The sequence below is a fragment of the Etheostoma cragini genome, chromosome 15 (genome assembly GCF_013103735.1).
Source record: "Etheostoma cragini isolate CJK2018 chromosome 15, CSU_Ecrag_1.0, whole genome shotgun sequence".
In the NCBI taxonomy this organism is placed as follows: domain Eukaryota; kingdom Metazoa; phylum Chordata; class Actinopteri; order Perciformes; family Percidae; genus Etheostoma; species Etheostoma cragini.
The window spans coordinates 8,386,734-8,398,738 of NC_048421.1; the positions used below are offsets into that span (position 1 = coordinate 8,386,734).

General features: G+C 43.2%; 1 protein-coding gene across 1 annotated transcript; it reads right to left on the reverse strand.

Moving 5' to 3' along the window:
- Nucleotides 1–3,273: 3,273 nt before the first annotated feature.
- cbx4 (chromobox homolog 4 (Pc class homolog, Drosophila)) lies at nt 3,274–10,516 on the reverse strand. The gene is made up of 5 exons (XM_034894721.1): nt 10,188–10,516; nt 10,047–10,090; nt 9,389–9,454; nt 7,281–7,347; nt 3,274–6,242 (listed from the first exon to the last, which is right to left on the reverse strand). The coding sequence occupies exons 1-5, from the start codon at nt 10,254–10,256 to the stop codon at nt 4,827–4,829; spliced, it is 1,662 nt and encodes a 553-aa protein (XP_034750612.1). The 5' UTR covers nt 10,257–10,516; the 3' UTR covers nt 3,274–4,826.
- Between the last annotated feature and the right edge of the window lie 1,489 nt (nt 10,517–12,005).

The window sequence follows — 12,005 nt, forward strand, 5'->3', positions numbered from 1 at the left end:
GCCTGTGAGAGTGTACTCACTGAAGGAATAAAGCAGGTCTAAAGTCCTCGCGAGCCTTTTTGATGATGCTGTGGGCCAGAAACGTCCGCTGACCGAGAACCAATTATTTGGCCACTCAGGCCATTTTAAAAGACGTTGCGGCTGATGCAGAGAAAATGTGACATAATAACACAAACCCTCACAGCTAATTGACACGAATTAACCAAAGATTCATAGTGTAGGCCTAATTGAAAATATTGCCCACAAATGGATATCTCTCCATTTCTTCTTGATCAGCGCTCTTTATCGTGTTGTGAAATCTTGACCTAATAGTTACATTAAATGGCGCTAATGATAATAAATAGGCAGGCCTTTAATTAATTGTAATAATTTGTGATGTTAATTCGATTTTGGATCATTTACTGGAGATGTGGGAAATGAAAACGCAACATAAGCAGGGAGGCGGTCTGTCGTCGGTCCGTCTTCCTTCTCTGACAAGACACTGACGGATCCATTTGCTGCTATCTGTTTAAATTCTCCCCGCCGTGGAGCAGACAAAGGCGGGCGCGCCGCGGACAAAACATGCGTTGTGGCTGCCGTCGAAATATGAACCACCATTTTGATAGTCATAGACCGACATTTCCTGTCGGTACTAGAATGGCTAGAGCCTGCACGGTTTGTGTTCAGAGAGAAAGGCGGCTGGCGCGTTTAGAGCGCAGGCAGCTCCACACAGACTGCTGCGCTGCTGCGGTTCTCCATATTTGGCTGTGAGTCGACGAAAAGTGAGTCTGCGGGAGCTGCAATGGCGACAGCCGTACATGAATAAACAGTGCTGGCTCTGTGAGAACATTATTGGCTCTCTGGTTTCTGGGTAACTGCTGCACACAGCTCGCTGTTCACTGTCCTACTTTACCGGGTGACATTTTCTGCTGAAGGTGACTCACACAACCACAAGCGAGAAACCTGCAGCTTTGCCATATTTCAGCGCTTGCTTTGAATTAGAAAGCATCCTTCACAGCAGCCTGATACACAACACCAAATCACTAGCTCGCTTTTCACACACTGTAACTATTTTAGGTTTTTAGATTACACACCTATTTGTGTGCAACAGCTCTTTGAAGGTTCAATAAAAAAATCCACTCAGGAAATCTCCATTTTTTTGTGTATTTGAAAAGAGAATACAGGTAATAACATAATTAATGAAAGCCCCTTCTATTTCTTTCCTTTAAATTGTCAACTCTTTTTAGATCTATTAATGTTCTGTGAAACAGGCCTCCTCCAGGTCACACTGGGCTTTACATTATCCAAACAATCCTGCTGCTGACATGATCATGTGAGGCGTCACTGTGCAGGGATGAAACCGACACTGTGCAGGCTGCTGGTGGGTAAGATGATAAAGGGGGAATGTGAAACATCACACTTGGTCTATAAATACGTTCCCCTGCTCAACGATGTTTCAGTTTCCTGATGCATGACTGACTCACATAGTTGGTTCAGGCATATAGAGATCGCCTTGAGACAGAGACAGAGAGAGAGAGAGAGAGAGAGAGAGAGAGAGAGAGAGAGAGAGAGAGAGAGAGAGAGCGTAGCTGTGTGTGCTCATGACTTTTGAAATTCCACTCATATCAACTGATATCGACTGAGTTTGACGTGTCTTTGTCAGACAGTTTTAGACAGTCCCCCTTGGGCCTGTGTGGAGTAATCGATTGGATTTTCACATTTTGCTCTAAATAGACTTCAGGAGCTCACACAGCGCAAACAACAAGGGAAATCTGTTCGTTATTTGTTAATTAATATATTTATTTGGATGTATAAAGTGGCCACTGACAGCGATGTTTGACAGACAGGCCTAACTCTTAACGCGCGCTTCGGCTACTCCTCAGAGGCCATTTCCAACTCGAGATCCCAGAAAGGTAGAGGGAGAGGAGATGAAATGTCAGGTTTTTTTAGTGAAAATGGGTTGAGGACAAATGTACAGTTAATGTAAATGTAATTCTTGTAAAATGGTAGCCCTATATTAACTGATGAACCACCTGATACAGAGCCATACAGAAAGGCATGTAAAGGTGTCAGGGATGTGTCACCTTCAGTGTTCCACCCCATTTGAAAATCATTTTCTTTCGCTTTACGTGGATTTTATGTACTTGTAAGCCAGAAAATTACTTATGTGAGTTAGTTAGTTATATTGAGTTAGTAATTTAAAAAAGAAACAGGTGGAAATGATGGAAAGCTGGCATCCTTCCAGCTTTTTGACATTTGTGTCACATTCGAAACACAACACAACACACACACACACACACACACACACACACACACACACACACACATACACACACACACACACACACACACACACACACACACACACACATATCCCTGGGCCTTTCCATCACTTAAAACATTCAAGAAATATTCTCTTTACAAGCTTGAGATTCCAGCATAATAGCAGATTATAATTTTAGATCAGGCCTTTTCATGATCCTAAATCAAGTCAATTTTGTTTATACAGCCCAATATCCCAAATCACAAATGTTCCTCAATGGTCTTTACAATCTGCACACCGTACACACCCTCTGTTCTCAGACCTTTGCTTTGGATAAGGAAACCTAACTGAGGAGGGACCCCTATCCCCTGGACGGACAGATGTACAATAGATGTTGTGTGTACATAGTAACCAATATAATACAATTATAGACAATATTGACATGACAAGACTGAGAAAGGCCTACACATTTGGCAATGTCATGAAAGGCCAGCTGAGATTTGTACAAATGTGTGTCAGAAGCTTTGCATATCTGTATGATTGGGTTTGAACTTGGATCTGTATTTTACTGTATAATAGGAAGAATTGGTGTCATAATAAAACCGGCCCTTTACAAGACCACACAGCCCTTGATAACAGCTTACCCAATGATCTGGAAATGCCTCAAAACCTTTTGTAGATACATTATTTTTAAGTGTCATACTGACTGCCTCATTGTGGTGGAAGGAACAGGCTTTTGGGGTCGCGCTGCAGTAGAAAAATAATGCATGGGTAAAGTTTTAATAATACAAGTGGCTGGTGCAGTTATGCAATACAGAGGGCCCTTTGTGCAGGATCATTTGTGATTATGCAACACGATCTGTTTTTCTATTCACGGTTAACAACCAAGTTAGTGTTTCTAGTGTTTATTGTTCCATTCTTTCTCTCTATGAGAAGAAAGTCTCCGTAACAACTGCAAGGCATAAACAATGATTACATTTTTTTTATGAAGTTTGCCAATATCATGCTCAATATAAACAACCAACATCATATCAGGGGTCATGTCTTTCTTTATTGTGAAACATACCATCCAGTTAGCTGTATCAACAGCAATAAGTCAACCCACTCTTGGTAGAACATACTTTATATCAATCATTTGATTTTAAACCAAGTGCCAGAAAGAACAAACAAAACAAAAATATCTTTTAAACTGTTCAATTGAGTCACCTGCAGCTTCTGATGCAGAGAGCAGCTTTGTAATTGTTTTTGAACAACAAATTACATGTCAATAAATATGCTTCATTTTTTATCATAGCATTTTAGCATCCTTACTAGTTCTGCAATAAATGTGTGTAAAAGGCAAATTAGACTCCAATGCAGGTTATATCCAACAGCTTTGACATTTGAATTTTCAGCAGCATAATCAAAACAGCTTGCACTTATTGGATCACATGTAACAGTATACAAAGGCAGCCTCCCGACACATTCAATCGTGTAACGTACTCATAGTAGAAGCTTTTTCTAAAGCAAATAGAAGTCAACGTGTTTTTCAGATCATATAATGAGCTTCAAAAGCGAAATGAGATGAACGTTGCTAATCTGTGTGACATTAGGGGACTCCTAATGAGACTAGCATATGTATTTTTAAAGTAACTTCAGCCATATCTGAGGTCAACTATAACAAATCCCAACCTAATAATGGTAAGAATCGATATGTCGTGAAGGGAACGGGAAGTCACACATAAATGACACCATTTTCCTAATGATAACAAACCTTTGAGTCACATTTTCTTCCACAAATGTTTGCTAAAGGTGTAATGTGCAACATAGCAATAGATTGGGTTGCAAGGGCATATCCATTGACGGCTTTGTTGCTTCTCAATGACAAGACAAAAAACTGGCAAAAGAAGAAAAGACCAGGACATTTCTTTAAAGTTGTTGACACAGCCGAGCGTGTCCCACACTGTCTTTAGACTCTATTCAGACACGCCTGCTTTTTACATTTGCAAGTCATCATGGCTAATCATTTCTCAAACAAGCCACAAACAAAACATGTAACTAAATATGCCAATTCAGTCCGAGGGTTCCTGTCTGGGGTAAAAAGTGAAATAAGACTTAAAGAGAACAGCTGTTTCTCCACTCGTAATGACACAAACCAACATATTAAAATGTTATTAAGTGCTTTCAATTTGATCTTTGATCACCATTACTCAACAACATCCTCTACTTTCTATCAGGACCAAAATACGTGATATTATTCATACAAAATATGTATAAACTTTCATACATCTCAGGTTATAAGTTTGGTACAGATATGAAACAACAGCAAAAGTATCCCATTAAGCTCCATATCACAAATAAACAGTTTTTAAAAAAAAAAGCAGAACACATCCACCTGAATGCATTCGCTCAAATCCTCGAGGGCACTTTCTTGGCTACAACGTCACAGAGGAGTTACGGTATAAAACAGTATAAGAAACATATTTAATTTGAATGATAAATTATTAATTTCCACATATACAAAATTCTGATGTTTTTACATTATGTACATATTAACAGAATTCATCCAATTCGTCACTGGTAGTCCCATTTTACAAACGGTTTATTAAAAAGAAACATATTCCTTGAAGGTGACGGTGAGACTGTTTGTTGTGATGTCAGTGATTATGATATTTCCCATAAAGGGGGAGGGTTTTTCAACAGTTGCTTCTTTAGATTTCTCTGTGGATTTCTGTGTGTCTTCTGTCAATGCAGGTGTGTTTGTGACAACAAGCTCAGGCTCCGGCTGTATTTCAAGCTCCACCTGCTTCTTAGTCTTTGGGCAGCTTAGGTCCATTGGCTCCTCTTGGCTGCCAGAGTCCACAACCTCATAAGTACATGCACTGCTGTGGCGTGGGCCACTACAGTGGAGGTCCATAGGTTTGTCCTGAGGTGGCGAGACTACGGTGCTGGGGACACTGAAGCTTCTGGAAGTTAGGTAGGTTTTGGAGACATTCCTGTCCTCAACATGATCTGATAGCTTTCGCTTGCGGTCATTGGGGAAAGAAGGGATCCTGATCTGGTCGATGGATGTAGGGGTCGCGATGTTGGTGTCAACAGTCCAGGACGTCAGGGGTGAGCTAGCGGTCAACTGAAGGGGTAAATCATCCGGTAAATCAGCCTGGCCGCGAGCCACTTCAGTGTTGTATTCCTCTGCTGTGCTTGGTGAAGGTTTGGAGAAATGTCGGTCCTTTGGGGAACACTTTAAGGGATGGTCTGCGGCAGGGAGGGAGCTGCCGTTACAGAGCTCTTTGGGGATACCGTTCTCCGGGTGCTCCATCATTTTGGTTGTGTGTGCTGGATTGTTCTCTAGAGGTTTGGTGTTTTGGTGTTTCACTTCGCTCGATGATTCCCCTTGTTTACCCTTTGCTCCATGAACCTTGTTGCCGTCCATATATTTGCTCATGACAATAACAATACGTCCATTCTTGTTTTTGTTCTTGATTATCTTCATTTTGCTACTATTAGTGCTAGGCATGGTTGCCTGTTTAGGATTGGGTTTTAGGGCTTGTTCAATTTTAACGTCTTTAACAGCTGGTTTCCTAACCTCCACCGCCAACTCTTTGACTTTGCTCAAGCAGCCTGTGTCTTTGTCTCGAACCCATTTCTGCTGCAGTGCCAGCGGTAAGTTCCAGCCAGGATTTGTTGGTTTACTGGCCAGTTCCTGAACTTTCACCACCTCTTTGAGCCTGGAAGCCTGAGCGTCATACATGTTTGGGTCCGGTTCATAGTGGTGGTGCTTCTTACTGTTGAGTTGGTAGATGAACTTCTTCTTGCCATTGGTTGGCTGGTCAGCGGGGACCTCCTGGCTGCTGGGCTGGTACTGATGGTGCTTCTTGCTGTTGAGCTGGTATTGTTGAGGCTGAGGCTGAGGCTGAGGACGCTGGACCGGGACGGGATTGGACTTGAGGCTAACCTCTGCATCCTGAGATGATTCCTCAAAACCTGAAGGGATACAGGATCTTCTGGCAAATGAGGGTACCTTGAAGTAAGAGACAAGAGACCAAGTTGAATGTTTTAACTGTTTTCATTAAAATCTTACTGTCAAGTCAAGAACATAATAGGCTGACTGCCCAATGTACCCTGCTGGCATAAAGCCTGTCATTGGCTGCCTTTTTCAGCCTGCATCCCAGAATAGATAAGCACTGCAGCTACAATTTAGGATTGCACTTGTTTGGGGCTCAGATTTCCTGATTTTTAGATCTTTCTATACAAGAAGCTCACATGCAGGCCTGAATTCAGAGAAAATGAAATTAACTATCCAATCAGACCTCAGGTTAAAACAACCTCCCTCCCACCATCTTGCCCCCCCCCCGCTTGTACAGGCTGACCCTTCAGGCCGTCAAAGGGGCACTGCAGCGGAACGCTCAAGACGCTTTGGCTGTGACCTCAGGTCAGAGAAGTGCCACCAGACATGTCACGCTCTATCCTTGATTGCTGGCCACGTATGACTCTGGCAGAGTGGTATGCCTCTTAAGGAGTGACACTGCATAGCAATCAGCTCAGAGTCTCTCAAAATATATAATCACATTTGGCTCAGAATAAGGTCCTGTAAAGGCCCGACCTAACTTAGTCATAACACGATACAAGTGCTACTTTGAGCCATTTATTTCTGTCTCTTGCAAACAGGGATATTCTGATACAGATTCAAAAATACCCTACAATAACATGCTCTCTTTAAAACTTATGATTTGCATATAAAGCTATTTAGCACAAAGCAATAATAAACATGTGTGCACTCAAGCGATTCTTGCATAACCTCAGGCAACAACCCGATTCATGAAGAGTGTGCAGACAAGTCCAGCAATAGAACCCCATCCTCTCTTTGCCTTTTACTCCATCTCTCTAAAAGAAATCTATTAATAACCACCATCATAATGACTGCACCTGACAGGCCCTTTCCTCCTTTTTGGTTCCTCAGAGTGAAACTTACTGGAAGGCTTACAAAAGCAGGACATTTACATTTCCACAGATACTATCATGTCTTTCGATGATCTCTGATGATGAAGAAGAAAATTACCTGGAGTAAAAGATGTTTTGGTTTTGGGCCCCGTTTGCGATATCCCATCAGCTGCTCCTGACTCTCTCTGTGAAAACAAAAGATAATAAAATTTCTTTCCACCATATTTACCTTCTATACACAGCATTTCATTTGACAGACAGTGTTTCACCTTTCTGCATTAAAAATCTAATTAGATCACATAGTAAATTACAGGTTTGACATTTGGAGTATTCGTTAATTCTTTTCTACCTAGTCAAGGTCAATAGTGGAATTTAGATTTGGAGGACTAATGAATGCCCACATGTGACCTGCTGCAAAGCATTATGGTCCTTATTTGCATTGCTCTCCATGGTAATCGGCCATTCCATATTCTCATTATCCTGGAGAAATTCAATTAAGGCTACAGCAGGGAAAATCTCTCCTTGTCTTTCAAACATCCTCCCTCCTCCAGCACGCCCTTCCTTCTACATTCAATCTCTAATTAGGGTCATGAGGTAGGGATGAAATTGGATAAATACAACATTGTGGAGTACTTCTGGGATACATGCTGCTGTTGAAAACATGCAAACCACCATGCCTTGTGAAACACAACGCCTATGATCTGACTAATAACAAACATGGAACTGTTTTTATAGAGGGAGGAGTGGGGAAAATGTGTTATTGTTGTAGTGACTAGACTGAGCACTTGGGTTGTCTATGAAATATTGCTCCCTGATATAAACCTTGACTCATCATTGTATCATAAAAAACAGTGGTGGTTGAAGGCCGGCGACACACAGGCTTCACCGACCTGCATAAACCCAGCCCATTGTTGGCCTCTCGCTACAGATGTTCAAACTATCTGAGCTGCCAGAAAATTGCCATAATAAACAGGCTACAATTTAATGCTATAATGTGTGCGATTTCAAACAGCGTCCAACGGGGTGACCCCTATTCACAGAAGATTTGGCAATTACAGCCTCCCTCGTCGGATCCCCTCCCCCATCCTCTGGGAGCAGAGAGGAATCCACACACACGGCACAGAGGCAGCCCTCCATGACCATCAGCCCAGAGCCAGACACACACACACACACACACACACATATATAGCCAGCCAGGCAGGCAGGCTGTGGGGGAATATGAGAGCAGTACACTAGAAACGTTGGAGAGCACTGCGTGTCAATTAGCCTTTCCAGAAATGTGAATTCCTTTCCCCAGCCATCGTGTCTTTACACCAGTCCCACAACCAACCTAGTGGCCTACAGAGAGAGTATCTCATAGGCCTCATGGGTCCAGCAACCCACACAAGATGTTGTGCATGCGCCACAGGACTAAAATGACAGCAACATTAGTATTCATTAACATCTTCACCTCTGAGATTGACATTGATGTGTTTCTGGTTATCTTACAGGCCTCTACTAAGCCTCTTGACCCAATGTTGAAAGCAGGTTGACAATGTATGCATCCAAGCTGAGATATTCTGTGTCCACAACATTATAGAGCAAAATAACGGTGGCAGTTGCATGAGATGTGTTAAAACTAGTGTTTTTTCTTCAGTGAACAGCACTACAAGAAATTTAGCCTGACTGGTATGGTGATGAGGCAGCAACTTGGCCTTCTCACATTAAACCTCAACAAACTGCTGCGCTAAATAAAAACAGCCAGGCTCTGAAGGGCAGCTACTAATTTAGCACCTGTCCTGCTAAAGCTTTTAAGTTGAAAACTAGTAAAAATACGATTATAAACAAACATATGTAGTTTTATCAACACAGGGATTGCTTTTTTAATTTAATTGGTCCATCATGCACTATCTGACAAAAAAAGGCTCCTTATTCAGTTTTTTTGTGTGAAATTGGGTCATGGCACGCGTTGAGCCTTCAAATTCAGATAATAATCTACATCTACAACTGTGATCTACATCCACGCATATTTCTGCGTGTCCGATCTTCCCATTAGTACGATTTAGGAATTCTCACTACTACATCCCCAGCCTTTTCCCCAGGAGACAGTCCTGTGGGGAGGGGAGGGGAGCGGAGAGGGGGGGGAATCAGTGATAGAGTTACTAGAGCGCCCCTCCTCCCATGCCCTTTTATGGTCATGGCTGAACTGGAGGCTGCGCGGCCTTGTCCGAAGTCCATCTTTCTCACCTGTGTTGAAACGCGAGGAGGAGACGCGGGTCAAGGATGTTTTCCTCTGGTTCCCATGTGTTGTATCTGAAGAGAGGAGAGAGCGACTGTCAGAGCGCTGTCACGTTCAAACTTCCTTTTTCGAATTTACACAGTTGCAGGCCTCAGCCCGTCACCCACAAATACACATTCCCACATCTTCACTGTGCTGTCAGTGTAGAGTGGACAGGTAAGGCAGGCCGCCAGTTTACCATCAGATTGTTTTTGTGTGCAACAACTGTGGCAGTCACATTCCCGCTAAAGCAAATCCACCATGGAGGACATGCATCTGCAGAGCCCAAAATGTCAAACACAAATAAGTATGTGCTATCCAAAGGGAGCACCAGCATACAGTCGGCCATTTTAGCACCAGTGTCTCGTAAATTCGCTGGCGGAGCAGAAATAATTAAAACGGGATTACAAGGCTGTGCCTACCCCCTTCCCTCGCATAAATTAGTGAAGGCATCCGCGGATACACTGAAACACGCTCTCGCAGCTTTTTCTCTCTCACACACTCACACGCACACAAACGTGCACGCCCTTGATGAATGGCATTTTTAAGTAAAAACACTTGATTTTGTTGCAAAATACAAGCATTTAACACGTTAGTTATTGGAGAAAATGTTGCATTAAGACTTACTTGGGAGACCAGCCTCGCCACTTGACCAGGTACTCGATCTTGCCCTGTGATGGTAGAGAAGGAACATTTGTAGAGGCTCATGTCAAACGCAATATTTCAACGTCCTGAGCGAGTATGCAAAAATGCACCCTCTCACGTTACCTTGCGGATGCGCTTCTTTTCGATGCCCTCCACCGCAAAGACGTGCTCTCCGGCGGCAGGGAGCTCCATTCTCGCCTGAATCCGATCGCGGGGGACGGTGGGTAGGTAATGTTGGCTACGCACCGTCGATGTGCCTTCCGCTAGGTACGTGCAGTGCGCGCCTGGTAGTCTTCCAGTTGTATCCAAACTGTATTCCCTCCACCTCTCCTCCTCGCTCTCTCTCTCTCTCACTCTCTCTCTCTCTCTCCTTCCTTTGCACACTCCACAGTCCTGGCTACGTGCATACAGATATTCACAGTGCGGCTGCGAGCAGCTCTTTTCGTGCAATAGCTTCAGCTCTGTGGATGACGTCAGGAAGGGGGGGGGGAGGGTGGAGACTTTACACAGAGGTTGGGATTTGTCCCATGCGTACTTGACTGCGGTGGGGGGGGGGGGTATCTGGAAATCTAAATTAATCACTACGTTACTGTTACAGCACAAAATCCACTTTATCCAGTTGTATTTTTTCTTTCGATAGCAAGGACGTTGGAATCCTCCTCCAACAGCTGAGGTAGCTTATCCACATGAGAAAATACTTTAAGTTGTTGCGTTTTATTCAAGTAGGCCTACATATCATGCGTGGATGTATAGATGCATTTACGATAGACATGTATAGCCTACATAAACTTCTATTCAAATTCACACAACAGTTATTTTATTGCTTGCCTTAGACATGTTTGATCCAGCAACATTGAACCTGACGGAGCTGAAATTACCAGTTTTGTCAACCATCTCCATTTATAGGTAGCCTATACCTGCACCAGAAAAAAACAGTTTTTCCATGACACTTGTATAGCCTAATAGGCTAACAGTAATACAAGTCCTCACTACTGCCAGCCCTGTCACCCAATGTTTATCACTCGAACTGAGGCACTGATGAAAGTTGTGACAAGTTCCCCTTTTTATTTCCGATCCCCTTAAAGCAGCACAGATGTGCAGACGGAGGCTTCGATCTGCTGACAGAGCCCTGCAAATATAGGTCACACACACTCTGTGGACCGTCAAACCAGTGCTATGTCCTTTGGGCTCAACTGCCATTCATTTTACACACAGCAGAGGGTTGCTGTGCAGCCTTCAGCCTACCTGTGGCAATTTTCTAATTCCCCTAAAATCAGCATGACAGCCTGTTCTAGGTTTGGGTACCATTGGTTGTCTGTCTGCATCTTGACAATTTAAATCCAGAAGCATAAACCACATCACCAGTGGGTATGTACTTTGTGCTGTAAATGTCATCCGCAGTAAGTCACTGGATTTATGGGGACTTAATTGAAAACATGAGAGAAAACGCACGTCCGTGCATTAAACGCATGTTTTTTGTGCGTAAATTGCGATTTGTGCGCATGATTGTCATACAAAAGACGCAGTTCGTTTGAGTATGTGGCACTGATCGTGTCAAAAGAGAATGAAACAATCTACGACCCGATGCTTTTCTTGTTCCAAATATAATTCAGCACCACAAGGGTTAAAATGAAGCCTCTAAGCAGAGCGGCAGCGGCCAGCCTATTAAATACAGGCACGATATATCTCTGCCCTGCCATATAAGGCAATGGAGAAAAAGCGCCGAAATGTGTCAGTTTACACTTATTAATTCCCGAGTTTCTGTCTTGAAATGTGTTCAAGAGGGGGTTAAGACTCAAAGACCCCAAACTGCTCGATTAAAACTCCGTATTTTCGCCTTATTCCAGTCTTTTTTACTGTGCCCTTCAGCCGCGGCCAGGGAGCGCATACGCCCTGCTTCCCTAGCAACAGCATGAAAGGAGAGAGAGAGAGAGAGAGAGA

What these genes read in the sequence shown, in the direction of transcription:
- cbx4 (XM_034894721.1), bottom strand. Translation starts at nt 10,256, where the DNA reads ATGGAGCTCCCTGCCGCCGGAGAGCACGTCTTTGCGGTGGAGGGCATC. An exon ending in CTCCTCGCGTTTCAACACAG is followed by an intron (nt 7,348 to 9,388) that starts GTGAGAAAGATG and finishes TTGTTTTCACAG; the next exon opens with AGAGAGTCAGGAGCAGCTGA. An exon ending in CAAAACATCTTTTACTCCAG is followed by an intron (nt 6,243 to 7,280) that starts GTAATTTTCTTC and finishes TCTTACTTCAAG; the next exon opens with GTACCCTCATTTGCCAGAAG.